The following is a 23,538-nucleotide window of genomic DNA, read 5'->3' on the forward strand; positions in this document are numbered from 1 at the left end:
TTTGTTTTCTCTCTAATCACTTAGCTGCCCTTAAGAAGGATACTTTGTCTTGGCAGGAAGAACAGGAATCTTGGCTAAGGCAAGTGCAGGGCAATCTTCTCAAGGCCACTGCCCTCACTGTAACCACAGTCATTACGTGGCATCCACCAACTACCTAAACTGACCTCTGAGACCTCCTCAACCTTTAAAGCTGGATAAATAAAATACGGTTAATTCTTACAATGGAACACTATTCAGCAACGGCAAAAATGATTCTTTAAGACTGTCCAGCTGAGCCTGATTACCATAAGCCACATCCACCTGTTGTGGCACAATTCCCATCTACACCCTGAGGTAACAAACATACTCTGTAAAATGCCAGTTATGTGTAATATACATTGATTAAAACTTGTCTGGAATGTAACATGGCACCAATCCCATTTCTGAGGCCCATTGTTGTAAAAAAGATATCTTCAAAAAAAAAAAAAAAACGAATAAAAAATTACAAATCATATTCTGTTGCCAAAAAAGCTTAATGTATACTACAAAGAAATAGAATTTCTAACAGGGAGCCACATATGAATTATGGAAAAGAGAATACGGTGTATTTCACAGAGCCAAACTTCACAGGAACTGACCATAATTTTAAGATTCACAGCAATAACATCTATATAGAAAAAGAAGGACTTGGATTAAATACACTTAGGAAGTAAATTCATTAAATAAATAGTTTCTTTTTCTTAAGAAAAAAAAAAAGATAGAAGCCATGCAAAATCTCAAAAAAAATCTCAAAGAATTTTATGATCAGAGAACTTATCAGATATTAAGACATTAGAAAGAAACTAATTAAAACAACATGGTATTGGAGCAAGAATAGATAAAGAGAACAAGCATACAGCATAGATAATCAAGAAACTACCCATAGAGCCACACGAACATAACCACCTGTTTTATAACAAGGAACCACTACAATGTAGTAGAGAAGGGTTATCTTTTCAATAAAGGTATGAGATATCTATAAAGAAAGAAAACAAAGTCCTGATCTGTATCTTATAGCAAATGAAAAATCAATTACGGATAGAGAGATCACAGACTTAAAGTGATAGGTAAAACAAAAAGGCTTCAAGAGATAATATGAAGATATATATTTTTTGGAGGGGAGGAGAAATTCATTACCCTGGGGCAAAGTTTTTTCAAATAGGATGCAAGAGCACTAACCATAATGAAAAAAAATTGACAAATTGGACTTTATTAAAATTAAAAATTTCTGATCATCAAAAGACACCACTAAGAGAATAAAGAAGTAAGCTACAGAATGACAGAAGATATTTACAATACATTTATCTAAGAAAGAACTCATATTATATCTTAACATATAAGGACTTTCTATAAATCAATAAGAAAAACACAGACAACCTGATAGAAAAGTAGACTGACAAGCTGAACAGAAACTTCATGAAAGAAGATATCAAAACGCTAAATAAGTCAGCAAGAATATCCCCATTAAATTGTAATGCAAGACACATCAGAGTGGCTAAATGTTAAAAAGATGAAAAAAATCCAAGTGCTAGTGGGGATGAGGATGTGGGACAATTAAAATTTTCACACACCACTGTGGGAGGGAAGTTGTACCACAGTTGTAAACTATACCATCACTCTGGAAAACGGGCAGGCTTGTCCTCAAGCTGCACATGTACACACTCCATGACCTAGAAATTCAATTCCTGTATACGCACCCACAGAAATGCACCAAAACACATGCACAAGAATGTTCACTGCAGTTTTATTCATAATAACCCAACTGGATAAGCCCTAGTGTCCAAGTGTAGCAGAATGAATAAACAAAATGTAGTTAATTCTTACAACAGAATATTATTCAGCAATGGCAAAAATGAACTACTTCTATATACAACAAGAGTGAATCTGACAAGCATAATGTTGAGTAAAGGAAGCCAGACACACAAAGTGACATTCATTTATGTAACATTCGAAAGCAGGTAATGCTAATCTACGGTGATAGAGATAAAAAACACCGGTTACTTTTGGCAGAGGACATACTGCCTGGTTGTGGAAGTGTACAAGGCAGGAAGCTTCTAGGGTGCTAGAAGTATCCTTTGCTAATAGGAGTGGTGGTTACACTCTTTAACCTGTAGGAGCCTTCTGCTTCTGGCTGGGATATAGAAAGTCACGAGACTATACACACTCTAATGCCAAGAATAAACCAGGTAAGTTAGCAGATCACAGTTTTTTGAAACCATAAGATAGTTGAGAACAAAATGAGACCTAACTGAATGAAAACATGCCGACAAGCCCTCACTAGAAGAAGGCCCAAAACTGTTTTTATTCCCAGAGGAGGAGAGGAAGAAGAAAGAAATCATCCATTAAAAGGCATAAGGACAAAGCACCCAAACTGTGGAGGAAACTTTAGTCATGATAAATGCACAGGCTAGATAAATTAACATCCTGAGGGAGTCCCCCATCACCAATTCTTTCCCATGGGCCTTTATTTGATACGTGAGGGGTACACCAAAGGTTGGTTGCAGGGCCAAAGAGCTGTCATGCTAAGAAAGAAATTTGTATTTGATAAATTCCAAAGAGTGAGTGGGGGTGTTAAACCAGAGACAAGATGCCCATTAGGAAACTGTTGCAGGGTAGAGATGATACTGATCTGAAGGTAGTATCCTTGGACATAAAGATAAGTAAATGGATTTCATGAACTGCTTTGTAAGATAGAGGAGATGGAATCTGTGGTGTAGCATTCCTACACCACAGATTTCATTCTGTTATAAGTTAATAACTAGATGCATTAAAAATTATGTAATTTTTGTCACAACTGTCTATAATAAGGACTGCACAAAGGATCAGAGAAGGATGAAGCTCTTGATCTAGGCTAAACGCCATCAAAGAACCAGGAAGCTACAAAAAGACATCATAGAAAGACAAGTACCAAATAAAAAAGTTAGTCACAGGGTACAACATGGAGAAAGTTCCAGAAAAATCCTTAGAAGTAGGCTGGAAGCAACACATTCTGCAAGAGTTTAGCTGGGGGCAAAAAGAAAATAACAACAACAAAAATCAAAAACAAAAAACAAGAACACACTTCAGAGGTCAGGAAAAGAAGGAGTTGAAGATTTATGATGATCATTTTACTAAATCTTGCAATAGGTAAGTTTTATCACATGATCTCTCAAGCATCAATCTAAGTGGATAAAGTCAATAAATGAAGTTAAGTGTTTTGTAAAATACTGTAACAATAAAACCGTATTAAACAATTTCTTGTAGGGATTGGTGGGGAGGAGGGCAGAAGACCCACATCAGGTGCCATCACGTATCCCAGCCCAGTACCTAAGATGCTGAGACCTAGCTCGGTTCTTGCCTCTGTAACAGCCTGAAGAGAAGTGACTCCATTTTGTTAAGACTTTGACTTTAAAAACTTGTTCTCTCCTGTAACCCAAACCACATAGCCTGCAGCTAATTGCCAGAACACAATGACTCTTGCTCTCACATTGTATACTAATAATTAGAGGGAAAATTATTAATCCAGATGGCCAGTCTTTATTAGCTTACTAACCTGATCTTATTTGAGAAGTACAGGAACTGAACTCATGGAGAATGATGCTGGTCAGCTCCCCCCTGGGGAGTTCCGTGACAATTATCTGAAACATTCAAGCATGTCTGCACGTCCCTGTTTGGTCACCATGAATCAGCTTTTCACCACAGACCCTTACAAAACCCTTTGGCAAACCTGGGAGAGGTGGAGACGGTCTTTGAGATGTAAGTCCACCATTTCCCCAGGCCACCAGCTTCCTGATTAAAGGCTACCTTTCTTTACACCAACACTTGTCTCTCAATTATTGGCTACTGAGTGACGAGCAAATGGACCTTTTGGGGACTAGGTAACAACCTCTGGACCTCTAATTTTGTGCAGCATTCAGTTATTACTGGTGGTCTTCCAGTTACTACTATTTTTACTAAAGCTTCAAGTTTATGCCTTGAAAATTATGTACAATGATGTAAAAAATAAAACATGGAAGTAAAAGATTTATGAGAGAATGTGGTCAATATACATTTGTTGATATTAAAACATAGTCTAGGAAAGTGAAAAGATAGATTAATTAAGGATTAAGCCAAACATGAATTTTAATATTCAAAGACACTTATAAGCAAGAAACCCTAAGGTATATTTATAGAGCTACTTTAATTAGTCAGTATTCAAACAGCTTTACATACTTGAGCCAAGTTTTCAACATATTTTAAATATGCATCTCTTCTAAATGGGAGAGTTGAGGTATTATAAACCATGCACAGAATCTAGAATCAGAAGATGCAGCCCTGAGTGCTGGTTCTGCCAGTTACAAACTCTTAGAGCAAATCACACAACTTTCTGCAAAAGTAAAATGGAAAACTCTAAACTCTAAAACACTATGAGCCAGGCTGCCAAAAAGATTAAATAATAATGAATGTGAATGTGCTTTTTTGTAAAACAAAGTAATATATCATCCCCAAAGGAGTGAGGAAGGGATAAAAATATGCTTGTAAAGTTTTGCTTTTATTCAAGTTAACAATCCTGTCACTAATACATAAGACAAAGTTACATATATACTTATGACAAAGTACATTTAATTTACTGATAATGATGCAAGACTAAAAAATTCTGGGTTCTTTTTCAGACTACTATCCTTGACTTTTGTATTAGTAAGTACAAATGCCATAACTATCCAATGTATCTAAGAAATACCTGTCACAGCACATTCTTGTGGATTACATTGATATCTTCAAGATAATTTCAAGAGGAACTATATCGATTAGCTCAGGCTGTGATATCAGACAGACTTGGATTCAAATCCCACATCTATTACTTCCTAGGTGTATGACTTTGTAGAATCCAACCAACCTTAGGTGTGATTTTCTATCACAAAAGCAGAGATATTCACAGCACTATTATCACAGGTTTCGAAGATTTAAGAGATAGTAACATTTAAAGTACTTCACGGAGTGCCTGGCATGTAGTACAGACCTTACAAATGTTAGCTAGCATTATATCTGAAATGTTGCTTCCAAGCAGATAAATGTCTTTGTTTTCCATCTATTGGTCATTCTTATCCTTGGAACAAGTATGCAGTTCCCTATGTACATGGTAACACAGAAGTTCACATTAGTTAATAGCCAGAAGGGAATTTCAGCATATCCTGAAAAACCACGATGAGCCAGCCACCATGACAGAAATTATGAGCTAGATGTTGTCTCTAACTTCAAATATTTCTCAAGAATGTCAGACTCTTGAGAGGAGATATTTGTTAATTTTGCCCACCTGTGTATTGTCAGGGATTAAAACAGTGCTTGGAATATCGAATTTGTTTGGTAAATGTCTGTAGAATGAATAATCTCAGTGCTTTTTCTAGCATACATACAAATATCTCCATCTCAACGTCTAACCTACTTTTAGTAAGATTCTGGATATCCAACCAAGAAAAACTGTAATATTTTTATTAGTACAAATATAACTGGAATTGGGTTTAAATTCTAGGCTCCTTGAAATAATGTTAATAATTTTCTTACAAAAGATATACAATCATGTTTGGAACTTTGAAAAAAATTCAAGAAATGAGCAGCACACATAGGAAAGAATTCACCAAGTGACTGATAACATGGTAACAGAGAGGAAACCTCATATACCATTTTTTTTAACTGCATGTATTAACACTTTTCCCATCATTTAATTTATAAGATCAGAAAATTTCCTCTTAAAAGATTTGAAGTATCGCTCACCTGGTCTTCTTCTCCTCCACCTTCTTCATCATACTTTAAGATATTATCTCTTACATCATCTTCTGGATCAATTAGAAGTTGCTTGGCCTGGCGTTCTTTATCCCGACGTTTCATCCACACCACAAACATCAGCACAAGGACTAGGTAGAAAAATAGCAAGAATACATAATAGCGTCATTTTTAAAGCCTGACCATACTACTTAACACTAACAATTTATACTTGTATGGGTGAAAGGCTTCTGATGCATCTTTCAATCTATTATCCATTTCTGGCCTCACATTAAGAGAGACAAGACAAAACAGGCCCGAGCACTGGGTTTAGAGTGGAAAGAATGTATTAGGATGCACTAGGTTCCAGTCCATGGTGCCCTGCAAACTCACTGGGTGAACATCTGTCCTCAGATTTATCATCTACACATAGGGAAAAATAACTTTTCTCTCTTCACTTTGGCTTGCTAGAGGACAGATGTCCTTAATAAGATGCTTCATAAACTCTAAAGACCCAAAACAGCAAGAATTTAAACTGTTACTTGCTGTTGTATTCAGGTTGGCCAGTCATCATTATACTCCCAAATTCACAAAAAAATGGCATTTCTCCAGGGGGACAACTGCTTACCTAGCTGACTTGGGTAGTGAATTGGAAAACGATCAGGAATAGGATCTTGAGTTGTTTTTTTTTTTTACTCCCAAAGGCTGGTGTTTTTCTATTGCACTATTCTCAATTCCTTTTGTATCTAACCACATGTTTCAGCTAAGACGGACAGGGGATTAGTTCACTGAAATAACATTAGGTTTCTGTGCTTTGCATTTTTGTTCCAGGTCTAGAACCATAAATTTTCCAGAGAGTTGATGTTAAAATCAGCACCAATTCATTTTCCTTCAGAATGCCATAGTCACTTCTTCCTGCCATAATCCATCATACCTAAGTCTTTCTCAATAAGGTTGGCATATATGCCACATTTCAGTTGAAAGTAAAACATATCCCTAAGTGCACATCTAGGAAAAAAATTCTGTCTAAAATCTGGGGTATCAGTTTGCATCCTGAAGCAAAAGATTTAATGAGTCCTATTTGAGCACATTTTTATTATTGGCCATAAAAGTAAATATCCTCCTTTTAAAGCCAGATACATGAGCTCATTTGCCATTGTTACGGGGCTAAATCTAGCAAGTGGATTATTAGTATAGCATGCAGGTTTCAAATTATAGCCAAAGTAGTTTCCACACAGGAAGTAAAAAATGTTCAGGCTTCTACAGTAATTGCTAAGAATAAAGGGACAGAATTCTAAATTACCAGAACACTTGTAAATGGAGAAAACATAAAAGACATAGCCAACATTTTCAAGAAAGTGATTGGTGCATAGCATACTCGCACAATAAACTGAGTCCTGCTGCTATTCCACAATAAAACACAGGGCGCAGGCAATTTATTCTTTGAACCTGTATGCTTAGAAGTGGTTCCTAAAGCACTTTCCAGTGGCTAATTTCTTGCATCCACTGAACCAAAGATTTCAAAGTATCTTAAAAAGGAGTGATTCCTTAATCTACACTTACTCTAAAGACAGACAATTTATTGATCTGTGTAATCATTTCTATTATCAAATGTACTGTGTGTGAAGTACAATCGGTCACTATTTTACGTAGCCCTTCAGAAACAAATACCTTGATTCTTGCATGACTGGAGCAGCTTGCTGATTGTGCTTTACAGGGAGGAAAGTGAAGGAAAGCAATATACTTATTTTCCTAAATCATCAAATACGTGCGATAAATTCATACTCAAATCATAAGTGCTCAAACTTAGGACTGTTTAACATTTTCTGACGGGAAGCGTTTGCTACAGCTCCCCAAGCGATCCGCATCCGAAGACGGTAAGAGGGTCGAGAGGAGGCCTGCTGGGAGGCTCGTTGCAAACATGCATGTGCTTGAAACAATGCTCAGGGGGCTTTCCCTTCTACAGTGCACTTGGCTGTCCCATACAGGATTGGCAAGAACATGCTCAGAGGTCAAAGAGAATTGTTAGGTTACCTTGCAAGGCAGCAGCCACAAGTTACTTTGCTGAACATCCTAGAAGCAAAAGAAATTTAAATCTAAGAGAAAAATATAAAGAACTCACTGAGCAGGATGATGATGCAGAGCAGAATGGCAATGATGGCACCAGTGCCAAGTCCTGCACCCACGATCCTGTCCACATCCGTGCAGTCCCCGTTGGAGTCACACTGGCAAACCTTCACGCGCAGGATGGAAATATTTGATTTGGGAGGATTACCCGAATCTGTGATTATGATGGGAACTTCATAGATACCAGCTTCAAGAAATTTTATCTTTAAATTAAGCTGAGCAAAATCACCTATATAATAGAAGAAAAACCCAGTTTGATAGTTAATACCTGACATGATAAAAAACACACAGCGTTTTCCAGAATGTATTTACTACCTACTAGTACACATAAAGTGGATTACAACTATGCTGCGTGTTGAGGATTTTTTTGGCTTTAAGGACTTTTAATATCTTATTAAAACTTTAAGTAGCTTTTAAATATGTTTAATGAGAAGATTATGAAGCACATAAAAATTAACTTTTCATACTAGGATTCGAAAACTTTCAACTGTGCACATATGCAAATAATTAACCTGTTCTTACCATTAAGCCGAGTGATGGTCCAATTTCTCTTAATAGTCACTGGAGATAAAGGAAGATCAAAAGCAAATGGTCCAGCATTTGGATCAATGTCATAATCAAGTGCTGTGATATTAATTGAATTGGGGTCTGGCGTTTCACAAATCTCTGCCTCTTGAGGTAACACTTGAGGGGCATTGTCATTAATATCAAGTAAATAGATCTGCAGCGTTCCCGTCCCACTCATAGGAGGAATTCCTTAGAAGGAAGAGAAATCACAAACCAGTCTCAACAATTCTCTCTAATAAGCCAATTGTGATGAAACAGTATATAATTAATAGACTTATTAATTAATAATATATAAAAAATAGCCTTCTTGCCCTTACCACTGTGTAACCTTGGAAAAAATCTAGTTGCCACAGCATCTGGGCAGACTGTTTTCCGAACAAGGCCACTTCTTGCTGCCCTCCTAGGATGACCCTGAGCTACAGAGGTGAGCATGCTGATGACGCATGTCATGCCCCTGCGGTGAGGTCCAATGCCTACCCTGCCTCACTGTCCACTGCTCCTCCAGGCACTGTAGGGAATGTCTGAGATGCCAAATACAGGGCTCACAATCTCGTGGACCCTATTCTTTTGATGGAGAACCAAGATGTGTGTGAAAGAATGTAGGAATGCGTTTAAAGTTCAAACACAGCTACAGTCTGTTGAAACAGCCTACAGGCAAGTAATACAGAACCATAGACTTCATCTTGGGAAGGACCACCATGAAGAGAAGTGATATTTATTGATCAACCACCTTCCTGCTTGAGAATGTATTAGGATGCTCTATGTGTATTACATTCTAATTCTATGAAGTGGGCTTAAACAGATGAGGAACCTAAGCCTCCATGAACTGCTCATGGCCACACACTCTTATAAGTAGTGGAGTTGTAACTACAGATGGCTCTGCCTGACCCCAAACCCATTCTCATTCTACTAGAAAGTGATGTCTCTACCACCTCATCTGATAATTGAGTCTGGCGATTTGGCCTCTGCTATGTTATAAGTATTTGTACATATGTATAATAAATTATATATGTATAAATATATAAATATATATATAATTTATTATACATATATAATAAATAATGCTGCATACTGAAGCCCAAAGATTTAAGTGACCTGCCCAAGATCACACAACTAGAAAGGACACACACGCACACACACACACGCGCGCACACACACACTCCTGAGGAGGGAATCAGGAGAAATCTCCACCAGCTTCTATGAGGAATATGATGGTTCTGAGAGCAGAGAGGGTTACAGCAGAGGGCGGGGTGTTTGTTACAATATTCTAATACCACCACAACTGCTGTAATGCTGAATAGTTTGAGGAATTTCACATTTACTATCACATTTAATATGAGGGCACTTCAAAGAGTTCATGGAAAGATGTGTATTTATTATCTTTTAATTCTAGTTTTCCAGGAACTTTCTGAAGTACCTTCATACTACCTGACTCTTTATAACAACTTTATAGAACAGACAAGCAGCATAATAATTTATCTGGAACGAAAGTAAGACAGAGTATGAGAGCTTGTGTGATCATTAAGGGACAGAATTAGGGTTCCACTTCCAACCTGGTGATTTAAAGTCAAGTGCATTTGCAACGCATCACGGATTTAACAGCTCGTTCCTCCCTCATAGTGTACACCCTTTCAATTAGAAAACAGTCCATCTTGGTGAATGAAAAATCTGGTTGTAACTCAAAACCAACATACATACATATAATTTTATGACTCTTTAAGTCTCAACATAATGGGTCAAGATATATTACTGTAAGTTCCATTGTAGGGGAAAGCTGCTGCTTACAGACGGTAAAAAAGCATAAAACAGACACGACTGTGTAATGGCAGAGGCTAGTCCTACCAAATTCCGAATCTAAACATTTGAACAGTAGGTCCCATATTAGAAAGGATAAGAAATATTGCTTTGGCCCCATCACCACGTAGATTTACTACCGATAGTAATCTCATTGAATGTTATCATACAGGATTTGAAAAGGTTCACTGAAACTGTTCTTATCGAAAGTTTTGATAGGCAACGTTTCACAAAATGAACATCTTGACCACCAACTGAAGCCTGCTGTTTTTATTAAATGCTAACATTCATAGCCTAACACTAAAAATATTGTAAAATGTGGTTGTGATTCAGTTTTCAAACACATTAACACATAATATAAATATTTCAGTGGTTAGTTTGTGCCAGGAACCGTTTTAAATGCTTTATATGTGGAAGCCATTTTATATTCCTCAAAACACTATGACTTAGGTACTGATATCATTATCTCTATTTAACAAGAAAAAGGAAACATATTTAACACGTCATCATCAATCCCACTGTTAGAAAGTGCTAGAGAGCTGGACTCTGGACCCAGGGGTCAGGAAGAACTCCAGAGTCTCCACTCTTAATCACACATTGTACTGAGAACAGCAAAGCAAAGTAAGCCCTTTACCAGGTTTACATGAGTCCCTTTTACCTTACATCCCCCCAAAATATAAATAAAAGTGCTTATCTATTAATCTCAATCAGTTAGATCCAGTAGAGACTCAGAAAGAATTAAAAAGAAAAAAAAAAGGCACTAAAGTGTTGTTCCAAAAGCAACATCCTAAAGCCCATGTACTCACTTATCTTCAATTTATGCACAAAATTAAGAGTTTCCTGGCCTATAGCAGAATGAGGCAGAGAATTACAAACAGGAAGAGACACACATGCTGATGATCAGATAGACTGATTAGAAGATATATACAAAGACAATATACAAAAAAATACTAAAAAACTCAAAAACACAGAGTCTGTGGTCACTGAGGATTAGACTCGTCTTGCAGCCATGTAGCATCAGTGAGGGGCAGGGCAGAGCAGGGTAGGAAAACAACGGAGTTTGTAATTACAATGCAGGCTACTGTGGAAGGTATGTGGACATAAGAACACTCCTTGCAAAGCACAGGAAAGTATGTTATAAAAAGCCTGCTGGAAATGGAAAATAAAAGTTGGGGCCTGAGAGTAATAAAGGTCAGTTTTCTAGACAACCAAGTTTTGTAGAAAACCTCAATTCCACCACACGTATGATAAGGCTCTATTATCTTTCACCCATATACAAGATAATGCAGTGCATATATTTAATTACGTACCATTGTCAGAAGCGAGGAAAGTAGCATTATATATATTGTTTTTCACGTTTGGCGATTCTCGGTCCAAAACAGCAATTGTCATTATTTGCCCGTTCACAGGATCTATTTTTAGCCAATTGGCAGGATCTGATAATTTTGTGTATCTACAAAATGAAAGTGCAGTAAGTTTAATTTTTTGATATAAACTCAGAAAATAAGGCATATTTTACATGTCTAATTCCAAATGCAAACGACTCACTAACTTGCATTTTTGTAGTTCATGGTCAGAAATACAGCTTTAACACAGGAAAGTATTTTTGTGGCAGTATACGGGGTGACACATGAAGGCTATGCTTGGTCAGGCATGCTGAAAACATTCTATAGGGGTCTAAAGGACAAGACTAGGACCACAGCCTTCCTACTGTGGGATAAGGCTGGCTGGAAAGATCTCATTTTAGGCTCTTGTGTACTTCAACAGATAACAATGGTGCAGATGACATAGGTTAAATATACCTTCCAAATAAACAGTAGCACTAATGTAAAGGACGTAAGAGAAATCACAATAGAAGTTAACTTTTATATCACAGAACACTCCTAAAACGTTTTACCATCTAATCATGGCGAAGATGAAGTTACACTGGCAAGATCCCCATAATCCCATTCCTACTAGAATCTCACACACGGGGCCAAGACTCAGATATACGCCCTTTCAAAGAAATCCCCACAGTCTTGAGTCTGTATCAGAAGATCTGTCAGCTCAAATTCCTTTTTTATTCGGGATAATAGTGAACTTTTCAAGCTTAGCTAACCAATACATAGATTGGAAAACATATGCTGTGTTTTGAGACGCAAAATTTGTAGGATTTCAATGCACTTATTAATTGGCTGTTTATCTTGATTTCAATGCCTAGAGAAATTGAGAATATATGCAGTTATCTGTTAGGAGCAATTCTGAAAGAAGTTAAATAAAATATGAACTAATTTGAAAAATTATCATCACCAGCTGCAGAGAATAGTCGTGTGAGGTGTGCTCTGCCAGCCATCTACTCCCTCATTGGGAAGGATAAATTAGATTTTGCTGAGGCTAGAAATCTTTACTGATACGTATTATAAATGCAATAATTACTATACAGGTAAGGGATGAAAATAATTAGTTCTTAGATCTTGGTTTTGGCATGAGTTTTCTTTTCTTTGTGATGTATGAAGGAGAGACAAATTCTAAAAGCTTCTGAAAGTTCCATATTTACTCACTATAGAACCATCTTTTGTGATGTTTGGTATAAAGGCACAGGCTAAAGAGAAAGTTCTTAAACTTTCTCTTTAATAGTCAGTGATTTACTCAGAGGAAAATTGATCAAAGAATTTAAAATCATCAGCTAATAAGTAGTTTTGGTTCCAATGAAAATTTCTTACTCAAATGGTAAATTAGATAAATTTTATTCACAGCATAGAACATAATGTAAATTATAAAAACACTGTAAATTGCATTTCATACCTAATGTTTTGCTGCATATATCGATCTGGGTCCTGAGCAATGAATGTTGTCAACATGGTACCAGCATGGAGGCCTTCTTCTTGGCGAATGAACTTGGGATTCATGGTAAAATAAGGGCTTTCATTCACATCTATAACTGTAACAGACACAGTTGCAGTTGACTGAGGTGGGTGCTGAATTCCCTTGGCTAATGGCACTTGATTTTCTGCAGCGACAGTAAGGACAAACATCCTATTTGTTTCAAAGTCGATTGGCTGGGGGAAAGAAAAAATCATATTTTAGCAGGAAAGAAGAATTTACATTCTGCAGTTTATTCTTTTATCAACTCAATTTCCAAAACATTATTTTTTTCACTCAGTACACCATAATGTTCTTCTCAAATTTCTGGAAAACATGCATTAACATGGTTAATGATCGAAATATTTATCCTAATTAGACCTATTTTTAAATCTTGGGTATTTCAAAGATTTATGTTCACAAAATAATGCACATGACTATTGTATAAATTTACTTAGGTACATCTAAAAACCTGGTTATTATTAAAACCAGCATTGTTGACTAAAAATACTAAATGATGTTAGGTCAACTGAGAGCCGGATGGTCTAGATCTGTATTCCCAAACATTGGTATAAAGATGTCTCCTCATATGGGAAAGTTTTTACCAGTCTGTGATGAATTGAAGAAAACAAAACCAAAAACCAGAAAATGGGATTTTTTCATAAAAATAAACTTATTCGATTTAAAAGTATCTTTCATAATTTGAAGTACACATTCTAAAGTATAATATGTACACACATACACCTTTTTAAAATAATAGTGTTTTAAGGTGGAAGGTTTTTATTTTTTTTTCCCCTTTTTCTTAGCAAACTAAAACTCTGGCTGTCTTCCAAAATAATTTTGGGCATTTTACTGGTCTGTAGAAGTCCCAAATCTAAGAATAATACTCTAGATAAATGCAGTGCACAATAACCCTTTAAGTAAATATTAACTTCCAATGGTTCACTGAATGCTGCTGTCACTAGAATATTACAGGAGTCAAGTGACCAGACTGAACGTTCACTCTTAAGTTCCCTTCATCACCTTCTGGTGGAGGTGCAAATAAACATTACTGTGCTATAACAAATGGACAAAAGCAGGCATCAAGAACTCTCATGCCATCACTGATTAAGAGCTGAAGCTCAGAAGGAAACTATCAGCACAAACTGCACTGGTTTCTTAGCCTAGACCCCCTCCTCAAATCTTCACACACATAGATTTTTTCTCCTGCTCTCAAATCCCCAATTCAACTTGTCTTTCTCAGGAATTTTAAACAAGACAGGAAAAAAGCCAGAAAGTAAGATTATATTATTTTCAGTGATTTCATTAGCCACATGCAATATCTCTGACATAGCACTTATTTATGCTAAGTGGTATATGCACAGCTCTAAGTCTCTTATGTGTAGAAAGCTCATTTATCCCTCATGACAATGCTATGGCTTTGAGAGGTTATTGGTCCCACCTTCTGCATGAGGAACCTGAGGTTTACAGAGGTTAAATAACTGGTGATGGTCACACAGTGTCAAGGGCACAGCAGGGACAGCAGCACATACATCATTATTGACAGTTTTCTATGTAAGGCCAACATTTGTATCCACTTACAAATCAAGAGGGTTTGGTGGGAGGCAAAGAAGTAAATCTCTTCACTGGGTTGTTAAAAGGAAGGCACATTCCCTTTAAAGAACTTTTCCATTACAGCTACACATTTATTATACTTGAAGAACGTCCCCCTAGCTTCCAGCACTCAATTGTTTTGATTCTTTTCTGACAAGTAAAGGTCAGAAGAATCAACTTACTAAAGTCTTGGAAAGTGCATTTAAAAACAGCAACATAAATGCAAAACCTTTTAAACATGTAGGGCCTCTTCTTGCCTACTCAGTCCACTTTACTTCTATGATATTTTCTGGCCCATTCACTCCCTGTCAATACTCTAATAACTGTAGACATGAGGACAGTACATGTGATAGATCATTCTTGATAGCTATCAATTGGCTTCAGAATGTGACATATCACTAATATGTCAAATACATCCACAATTAACATTGTTGAGGTCAGTCCTGTCTTCAGATTGGTAAAAATGTCCTAACAAATTTAAAAACGATCATATTCCAGTAATAATGTGAGAGTATCTTTATTGGCCTCAGCCTCAACATAAATTACACAGTAACACATTACACCCCAAATATATATGCATTCCAGATTTAGAGATGTTTGAAAGAAAAAAGTCCTAAGATTCAACAGCCAAATAATGGGAGGGGGGTGGTACATATATTGGTCATTGCTGGGTAGCCATCAGAGACATCAATGGTCTGAGGAACACTTACTTTTACCACGGTGACCAGCCCGTCATTGCTGTTTGGGTCAGTTTGAATGGCAAACCGTCCTGTAGGGTCTCCACCACTGATTCTGTACACTGCATTCCAGGCTGGTGTGTGGGGCTGATCCTTGTCAGTCACAGTTAGATTAGCTACTATGACATCTACCCTGTTTTCGGGGACTTCGCCATAGAACTACAAGAAAGACAAACCTCAGTCAGAGGAGCGAAGTGGACTGAAGGACAAATCGTCCTGATGACCACACCATCCTAACTTTACTGCCCCATTAAATCTTTATTATCTACACTAAATGAGGAGATCAGTAATGCAGGTAATCACAGCATTTATGTCTGATTTTAAAAATACTATATAACATTTTTCACTAGCCCATTTTCCCCCAAATTACGTTACAGTTTTATTAATATTAAAATGAGCATCCATTTGTGAGTATCTGGGTGATTAATGTGGGGTGGTCGGAGAGGACTTGTTTGCAGGAAATAATTTTACTTGAGATACAGATAATTACATGCTGAAGAAGTAGCATAAATCAGTCATGTAGTTCATGCACCTGAAGATATTTACAAGTATTCTGTTATAAAAGCACAAGGTCTTTTTAGGGCATTTTTTCCAGGCAGCATATTTTAACAACTTTAACAGTGGACTTGGAAACTACGAGGAAACAAATTACTTGGATGCTTTATTTAAAGCCCTGATGACAGAAACATCTGATTCAGTTACATTCTACTCTTAGGTTAAGCAAGTTCTACCTCTACTTAACACATTTATTATTCATGATAAAACTTCTCAGTAATGGACCACAGACCTAAAGCTCTATGAGTGACATGCTGTACTTACTGTCATGGCAGTAAACTCTGGAGGATTGTCATTGACATCTGTCACTGTGATGACGGCCGTAGCTGTGTTGGAAAGGCCGTATGTGGGATTGCCTTCCATGTCTGTAGCCTGAATTATTAACGTATACTGTTGCACTTTCTACAAAGACATTAAGATAACAACTTAAATGAAACTAATTCCTCAAGAAGACATAACAGTTGTTCTGTAAAAGGCTCTTTATTACACCTGGAGAGCACGCATCATTCATTCTGATTAACATTACTTGAAATCTCCCAAGTGGAGTTTACTTTAACTTACAAAGCACAGGTCTGGTCCTTGTCTAGGGAGATTTAACTGTGTATATTCACCTCTGCACACAAAATGGCATGCATTGCAGATGTGTGAAATTCACAGCTAAGCAAAACCTCCATCTGGTTTCAACCTCTCCCTTTCTTCACTCCACAAGATTGTGATCAAGCATTCAAGTCATTTGATTTGTATTTACTTTCTCGTATGTTAATTTCTGCCTAGTTTAGAATGCTAAAGACATGAAGAATCTCAGGCAGAGAGAAGAAAGCATAATTTACAAAGTATACATGCTTTCATTTTATATAGACTTTCTATTATAACAGGGTCGATATAATACTTTTCCCTAATTTCCATTAGTACATGCTATTTGAAACTATACAGAAGAGATATATTCCTAAACAATGTCAAAACCTAATTAAACGGTTTATGCTTATATCCTTAGTCCTGGAACACAGTAGGTATTTAATAACTGCATACTGAACGGATTGGTATTTGGGCATAACACTCATTGTGTCCACTGTTTTGAGGACAGACCTATAATGGTTATCAATATGGATACATGGATACATTTATAAGTAGATAATTATTATTAGAAAGGCATGTGCTTTCTTTTTTCTTTTTCTTTTTTGCGGCTGGCTGGTGCAGGGATCTGAACCCTTGACATTGATGTTATCAACAGCATGTTCTACCAACTGAACTAACCAGTTAGCCCTCCACTACTTTCAAATTTCAGATTGTTTTAAAAGGGAGCCAAATTAAGCTGTAATGTGTCTCAGATAAAATCATGAGATTGTCTGGTAAGACTGTAGCACTAGCTGTCTAAGTTTTATATTAGGAGCATCCAGCCAAAAACATTATCTAAAAATCATTTGAATCTCTGTGGAAATTGGCACATATAAAAAAAATAGATAATTTTCATAAATGTGAAAACATTTTGAACAACAAAACTCACTTCTTCATACAAAAGTAAACTGTCAGTGCAAAGTGCGGTTTCCCTGCATCTAAATATAGCTAACAGTATGAATGGCCATTCTTAAGAGGATTTCTGGAGCTTGGATAGAACAGACACAAATTGTAGCTTTTTAGTCGTTACAGGGAGGGGCAAAGAAAAGAAAAGAGGAAAAGAGTAGGAGGGAAAGCCAAACCTCAAACATTAGATTTTAAGTCTTTGTTCACCCGAATGTCAATCTCTAGCAGTTATTTATTTTAGTTATTTCTTGTCTTCTGAAAAGAGAAAATAGCACACTTTTTTGAATAAAAAAAAATAAAACTAGTGCTGGTTCAGCCATTTTAATTTTTCTTAACCCATAACACCTCACTAAAATGTTTAAGTAGGATACAATATTTCTCAGTGGTTTCCCTTCCTAATCAAGAGTGTCACGTCAGGTTATTCTCTCATGGTAGTGAGAGCATTTTCCAGGGCATTCAGTTCAACCTCCCATCTGAAAACCATGAAAATATATATTTGTTTTGACTTTTGAAATGCAATTTTTGTTAGCAGCTATTTGGAGAAACAGATGAACATTCTCATAAAAAGAAAAAAAAACTGAAGTTTATCTTTTTAAGATAAAAAAAAACCCCACATAGATGTTATATGGAGATACATTTCTTTCCTAAAATCTATTCTAAAAAAAAATCTTTAAAATTATATAGGTATAATATATACGATTATCCATGGAGCTGAAATACTTGTTAGCAGCTATTTGGAGAAACAGATGAACATTCTCATAAAAAGAAAAAAAAAAACTGAAGTTTATCTTTTTAAGATAAAAACAAACCCCACATAGATGTTATATGGAGATACATTTCTTTCCTAAAATCTATTCTAAAAAAAATCTTTAAAATTATATAGGTATAATATATACGATTATCCATGGAGCTGAAATACTGGGATTGGTAGCTAACACTTGAAATTTCCTATTGCTTCAAGCTAGTTTTGAAACCTTTAAGTTATAAAAGAACACTGTTATTTCTAAAATACAAAGCCTCTTTAAATAAAGAAAAAATACCCACTTGGTAAATAACATAATCTCCATTTTCAAATGCCTGATTGGTAAAACACTCATACATTTGTACGGAAGACATGACAACCGGTTTTAGACAACTGAACTATTTAGAGCTTCCTGCCTAATTTAGTCATTGGGCATATGGTTCTGAGTGACTGACATTTAGATTCCATAAGAATTTGACTTCCCACCCTCATAGTCCCTCATCTGATCAAGGGGATTCTGCTTAAAAACTTTCCCTCACTTCCAGTTCTATATGGGATTAAATCTCAACTCATCTGCTTGTTGTCAAATCCTTCCATCTCTGTGACTTACCTATTTTATCAAAGCTGTCCCCTCTCATTCATTACTCCACACCTTGTAAACAGTGCCATGGCGGAGAAACCATGTCCTAGTATATCCTTCCCTTCATTCTAAGCCTGGAAGATATACATCTTAAAAGTAAGCTCAGAGACAACTTCTAGAGCCACAGCTGCTTGTGTCCTCAGGACTCTGCCCCCACGACATGCTTCTATCACTGTTTCTAGTTTTTTGGCTGTTAGTTGTATGTCTGATCTTGCCATTACGCACGTGTGTGCACAAACAGACATGCACATACACACACACCCCTCTCTCCTCAGGACCCTTGCTTTGCTCAGGTCTGTGTCACTGGTATATAGCACAATAACAGAATAAGCTAACAATAGATGCTTTTGACTTTGTGGTTGGACGGATGAATAGATAAGAAAACTAGAGGCTTACATTACTTTATAAAAATCATTTTAGGTTTAAAAAACCCATCCTCTTATTTACATGGGTAGCAATAATTTATTAAAACATATATTGGGAGCATAAACTAGCTATTTCCCAAACTGCAGTGATTCATGTACAATCTTCCCAGTTCTGTCATATCCTCGCATTTCTATACTATGAGTCATTTCCTATTTATCTTGATATGGACTCCCTTTTTTTCAAAGTTTAAATTAATTTAAAAGTTACTATAAATAGAAAACTAGAATTAATTGTCATAAACATAGCTGTAAAAAACAAACAACACAATTCTTGGATTCCGGCATTGTCTGCTTGATGCAGTAGCATCTACAAGGCTTGTGGTCTCTTGCTGTCCCTTGAGGTTTCTCTGTATGTCCAGTCAAAATCATTATACACGTGTAGCACACTTTTGAAACCCTGAACGAGAGTGGTATCAGTGAATGAGGAGGTGAGAGCATTCCGTCATTCATTCAGCAAACATTCACAGAATGTCTGCTAGATGCCAGGCAATATAGCATTTATTCGGATAAAATAGTGAACAAAACCAGATATGGCCTCGCATTCATTAGGTGATAGAGAAGGTAGTAATGGATCACAGGAATAAATACCCCGTGCAACTGCAGTATGGGTAGGAAGAAGTGATGTAAGGAACCTTTAAAAGAAATGTCCCAACTGGTCCTCATACTCCTGAGGGAGGAAGGAATGCAAGAGGTGTCTTGGGGGTAAACGGAAAAGACCTTGCTGACTAAATACACTGGGGGTGGATGGACCACTGCCTGGTAAAGTCAATTAGACCAGGACCTTGGGAGAGTGGTCACATGAAACAGGAAATTCATTACAAATGACATCTTTAGGGAGAAGATGATAGATTTGCTTTTGGATGGACTGAGTTAGGGGATGGACAGTGAAGTAGTAATGTCACCAGAAGTGGTAAGTACAGATTTGTGACCCTGTTCAAATGCTTCACTGCTGAGTCCCCGATCTCTCATCTGTGAAACAGGACTGAGATTACTTCTGATCTTGTAACTCTGAAGTCTGAAATTTGCAGCATGCGTACTGTATGCCAACACCGTTCTGAGGGCCTTGATAATAAAATACAATGACTTTCCTTGAGGTTGAGTACTATGTGCCAGACACAGTGCCAATCATTTGTACATGATCTCATTTACTCCTCACAAAAATCCTATAAGGAATGTGGAGTTTTTATCCTTGTTTTACAGATGAGGACACAGACTTAGGAACGTGAGGAAACTTGCCACAGACACCCTCCCATAGACAGACTTGAGCCCAGGTCTCACTGAGTCGAGAGTCTGCACCATCAATCCCTCCACTATGTACGTGCCTCCAAGAATATATGTGCAGCATGTGCACATCGTGAGTAGGGGAAGCAGGCACGAAGCTGTATTCCAGGCAGCAAGGAAGGACGGGAGTTGAGTGGTGAGTCTTGGCTGCCCTGTTGAGAAGTCTGGGGTTGAACTGCTGGAGAAAAGTCTAACAACTTGACCATCCTTCAGCATTCCTGTTCAGGGTAAGAAGATGAGGAACTTCTGCCTCACTGAATGCTGAGTGTGGGAATGCTGATACAATTTCTATGTAACAGTCTCTGTACATGGGAAAGAAATATGCAGGCAGAGGAAACAGAAGAATATAAACCCCACACTCGTACAAGGAATTGCATGTGGTTGTATGAATGGCTGAACATCATGTGTTCGTAAGCGGGAGGCAGAGAATTCTGGTGGGTTAGGCTGAAGAAGGCTTTGGGGCCCAGGTCACAGAGGGTCTGGAATGCTATATTAAAGAGCTCTGACTGCATCCCCTACAGGTGTGGAGAGCTATTTTACCCCAGAAGAGACTCTGAGTGTTTGTAGATTATGAAGGGACCTGCGGAGAAGGGAAGCCTGGCGACACAACAGAAAACAGAACACTCCTTCAGGATAAAACATGGAGTTGAGAGCACAAATGAAAGGAGTATTAGGCTTGGAAAACAGAAGGTATAATGAATTTCTTTGCCATGAGAAAAATCATGAAGAGAAGTAAAAGCAATGGTATCCAACCAGTACATGCTGCTGCCCCATTTAAATGGCAAATGATGGCTAGTATTTATAGCACACTGTGCTGAATGTTTTATGCACCATGCTAGATAACCCTTACAACCATGCAATGAGGTTGTAATATTATTATCTCCACTTACAGATGTGGGAACTGAGGTTTCAGGTTAATACACTGAAGGTCAAATAGCCCATAACAGCCAGAGTGAGAATTCAAACCTGGCTAAGCAGGGGGTGAGGCTTTGGTAGTCCTGTCCAAAAAGGGCAGGAGATGGATATGAAAAGAGAAGGCTTGAAAAAAGAAGAAAATGCCAGAAATAGCCACCACCAAGTGATGTAACAAGAGGGAGGTCAGAGGAAGATAAAAATCTGAAGACTGAGTAATGTGATGGGTATAGCTTTAGCTCCAGAGAAACTGAAGAATTGATATTTTTTAAACCTGTAGATTAAAGAAAAATAAAAAGCTGAACTTCAGTAAGCATTTCAATGATCAGGAGTTCAATCACTTAAAGGTGTCATATATCCTGGGAGAACGATGACTAAAATTACTTGTGACAGAAAAGAAACTGTGAATTCTAATAGAAATAAAATACATTCAAGCCTGCGCGAGGCCTGAAAAAGTCAAAGTAATTTATCCCCGGCCTCAGGCAGAATTACCATAAACCATCCGAGGTAGATACATTTTTTTTCCTATGTTAAATGACTTCCTGAAAAGGAAGGTTTTCCATAATTTTCCCTAGTAACTCATCGTTGTGTTTAATAATTTCACTGTCAAGAAGCTATTTCTCATACTGTATCTAACCCACACTTCTGTAGTTTCAAATCCATTTCTGCATTAGTTTCATCAAGGGGTAGTGAATGGATGGCTTCTCCATCCACTTAAGACCGACTTACCCACAATTAAAGAGCCTCTTCAGGCTTTCATTCTCTAAACTAAATACATTCGCTTTGATTTTAAAACACGGTTGGTCTGTTTTAGTAAAACTCACTTTAATTCTCCATGCTTCTTTCTTTCCATGAAACAGCCAGTCTCAATGTGAGAGGAATATTACTATATGAAAACAGGATGAAGCCCCATTTCTGTATCTCATAATGACAGTGTGAATGAAAGAGAAATACTAGGATTGTGAAATGAGCTATATCTACTTGGTGCACGAACGATCTGGCACTCAAGAGAGAATATTGAAAAATAGCCCATATTCTCATATAAAATATGGCATTCATACTGAGTTTATCGACATACAAGTATAGTATTTCATACAATAATGGAAGAGGTGAAAAGATATACATGTTCTGGATATCACTGAACTCAAAGTACTATTGCAAAAACTAAATGAATTTCAACGATCTGTTAAGCAAAATATTCCTAGAAAAAGAATTGTTGACACTTGGAAGGTAATGATCTGGCACTCAAGAGAGAATATTGAAAAATAGCCCATATTCTCATATAAAATATGGCATTCATACTGAGTTTATCGGCATACAAGTATAGTATTTCATACAATAATGGAAGAGGTGAAAAGATATACATGTTCTGGATATCACTGAACTCAAAGTACTATTGCAAAAACTGAATGCATTTCAACGATCTGTTAAGCAAAATATTCCTAGAAAAAGAATTGTTGACACTTGGAAGGTAATAGGTACATTGTCGTAGGCATACATCTAACTTGTAAGTGAGGATCTCAGCTCAGCTGTGAATAAAGTAATCTTGATTGGCTCACATTACTTTATTACAGTGCTTCTAGCATTATGCTGTGTATATAGATAATTGCAATAGTTATGTTTTCTTCGATCCAATTCAAGTGAAAGCTACTATGGCAAATAAAGAGTCAAAAAACCCACTTCTACAATCCTTGTCAATAATATTTAGTAAGTATAATGCTTCCTTTTGACATACATAATCTGAAGTCTCATTACAGTAAAAGCTGGCTCAGCCAGAAATCTACAAAGCACGAATCTCTATGAGTTGGCACTTTGATAATTCACTCTAACAATGATTACAGACGGTCCAAATAATGACCTTGAGATCTGTGAGAAAATGGTCAGGACAGAAGAGAGAAAGGAGGTAAAAGTTTCATCAGGGCTGGAGGTTTCAGGAAAGGGCTTGAATCAGAACCTGAAGAACTGGAAGGTTCAAGGTCAAGAAAAAGGTGCAAGGCATTCCTGGCAGAGGGGATCTCATAAACAAAACGCAGAATTGTGTAGGAGCAGGGTGACAACCCTGCTGTC

The 23,538-nt window shown here is 37.1% G+C and overlaps 1 protein-coding gene across 1 annotated transcript in view; it reads right to left on the reverse strand.

The window, feature by feature from the left end:
* The window catches only part of CDH2 (cadherin 2, type 1, N-cadherin (neuronal)), a 63,484-nt gene that overhangs the window by 21,583 nt on the left and 18,363 nt on the right, over positions 1–23,538 (reverse strand). Inside the window, exons 7-13 of the mRNA XM_008569541.1 lie at positions 16,215–16,352; positions 15,369–15,554; positions 13,009–13,262; positions 11,535–11,677; positions 8,386–8,619; positions 7,859–8,092; positions 5,749–5,888 (exon numbers count right to left, since the gene is read on the reverse strand). Coding sequence (XP_008567763.1) covers positions 5,749–5,888; positions 7,859–8,092; positions 8,386–8,619; positions 11,535–11,677; positions 13,009–13,262; positions 15,369–15,554; positions 16,215–16,352 — 1,329 coding nt within the window. The remainder of the gene's footprint in view (positions 1–5,748; positions 5,889–7,858; positions 8,093–8,385; positions 8,620–11,534; positions 11,678–13,008; positions 13,263–15,368; positions 15,555–16,214; positions 16,353–23,538) is intronic.

Source organism: Galeopterus variegatus, unplaced genomic scaffold, assembly GCF_000696425.1.
Source record: "Galeopterus variegatus unplaced genomic scaffold, G_variegatus-3.0.2 Scaffold507, whole genome shotgun sequence".
NCBI lineage: Eukaryota > Metazoa > Chordata > Mammalia > Dermoptera > Cynocephalidae > Galeopterus > Galeopterus variegatus.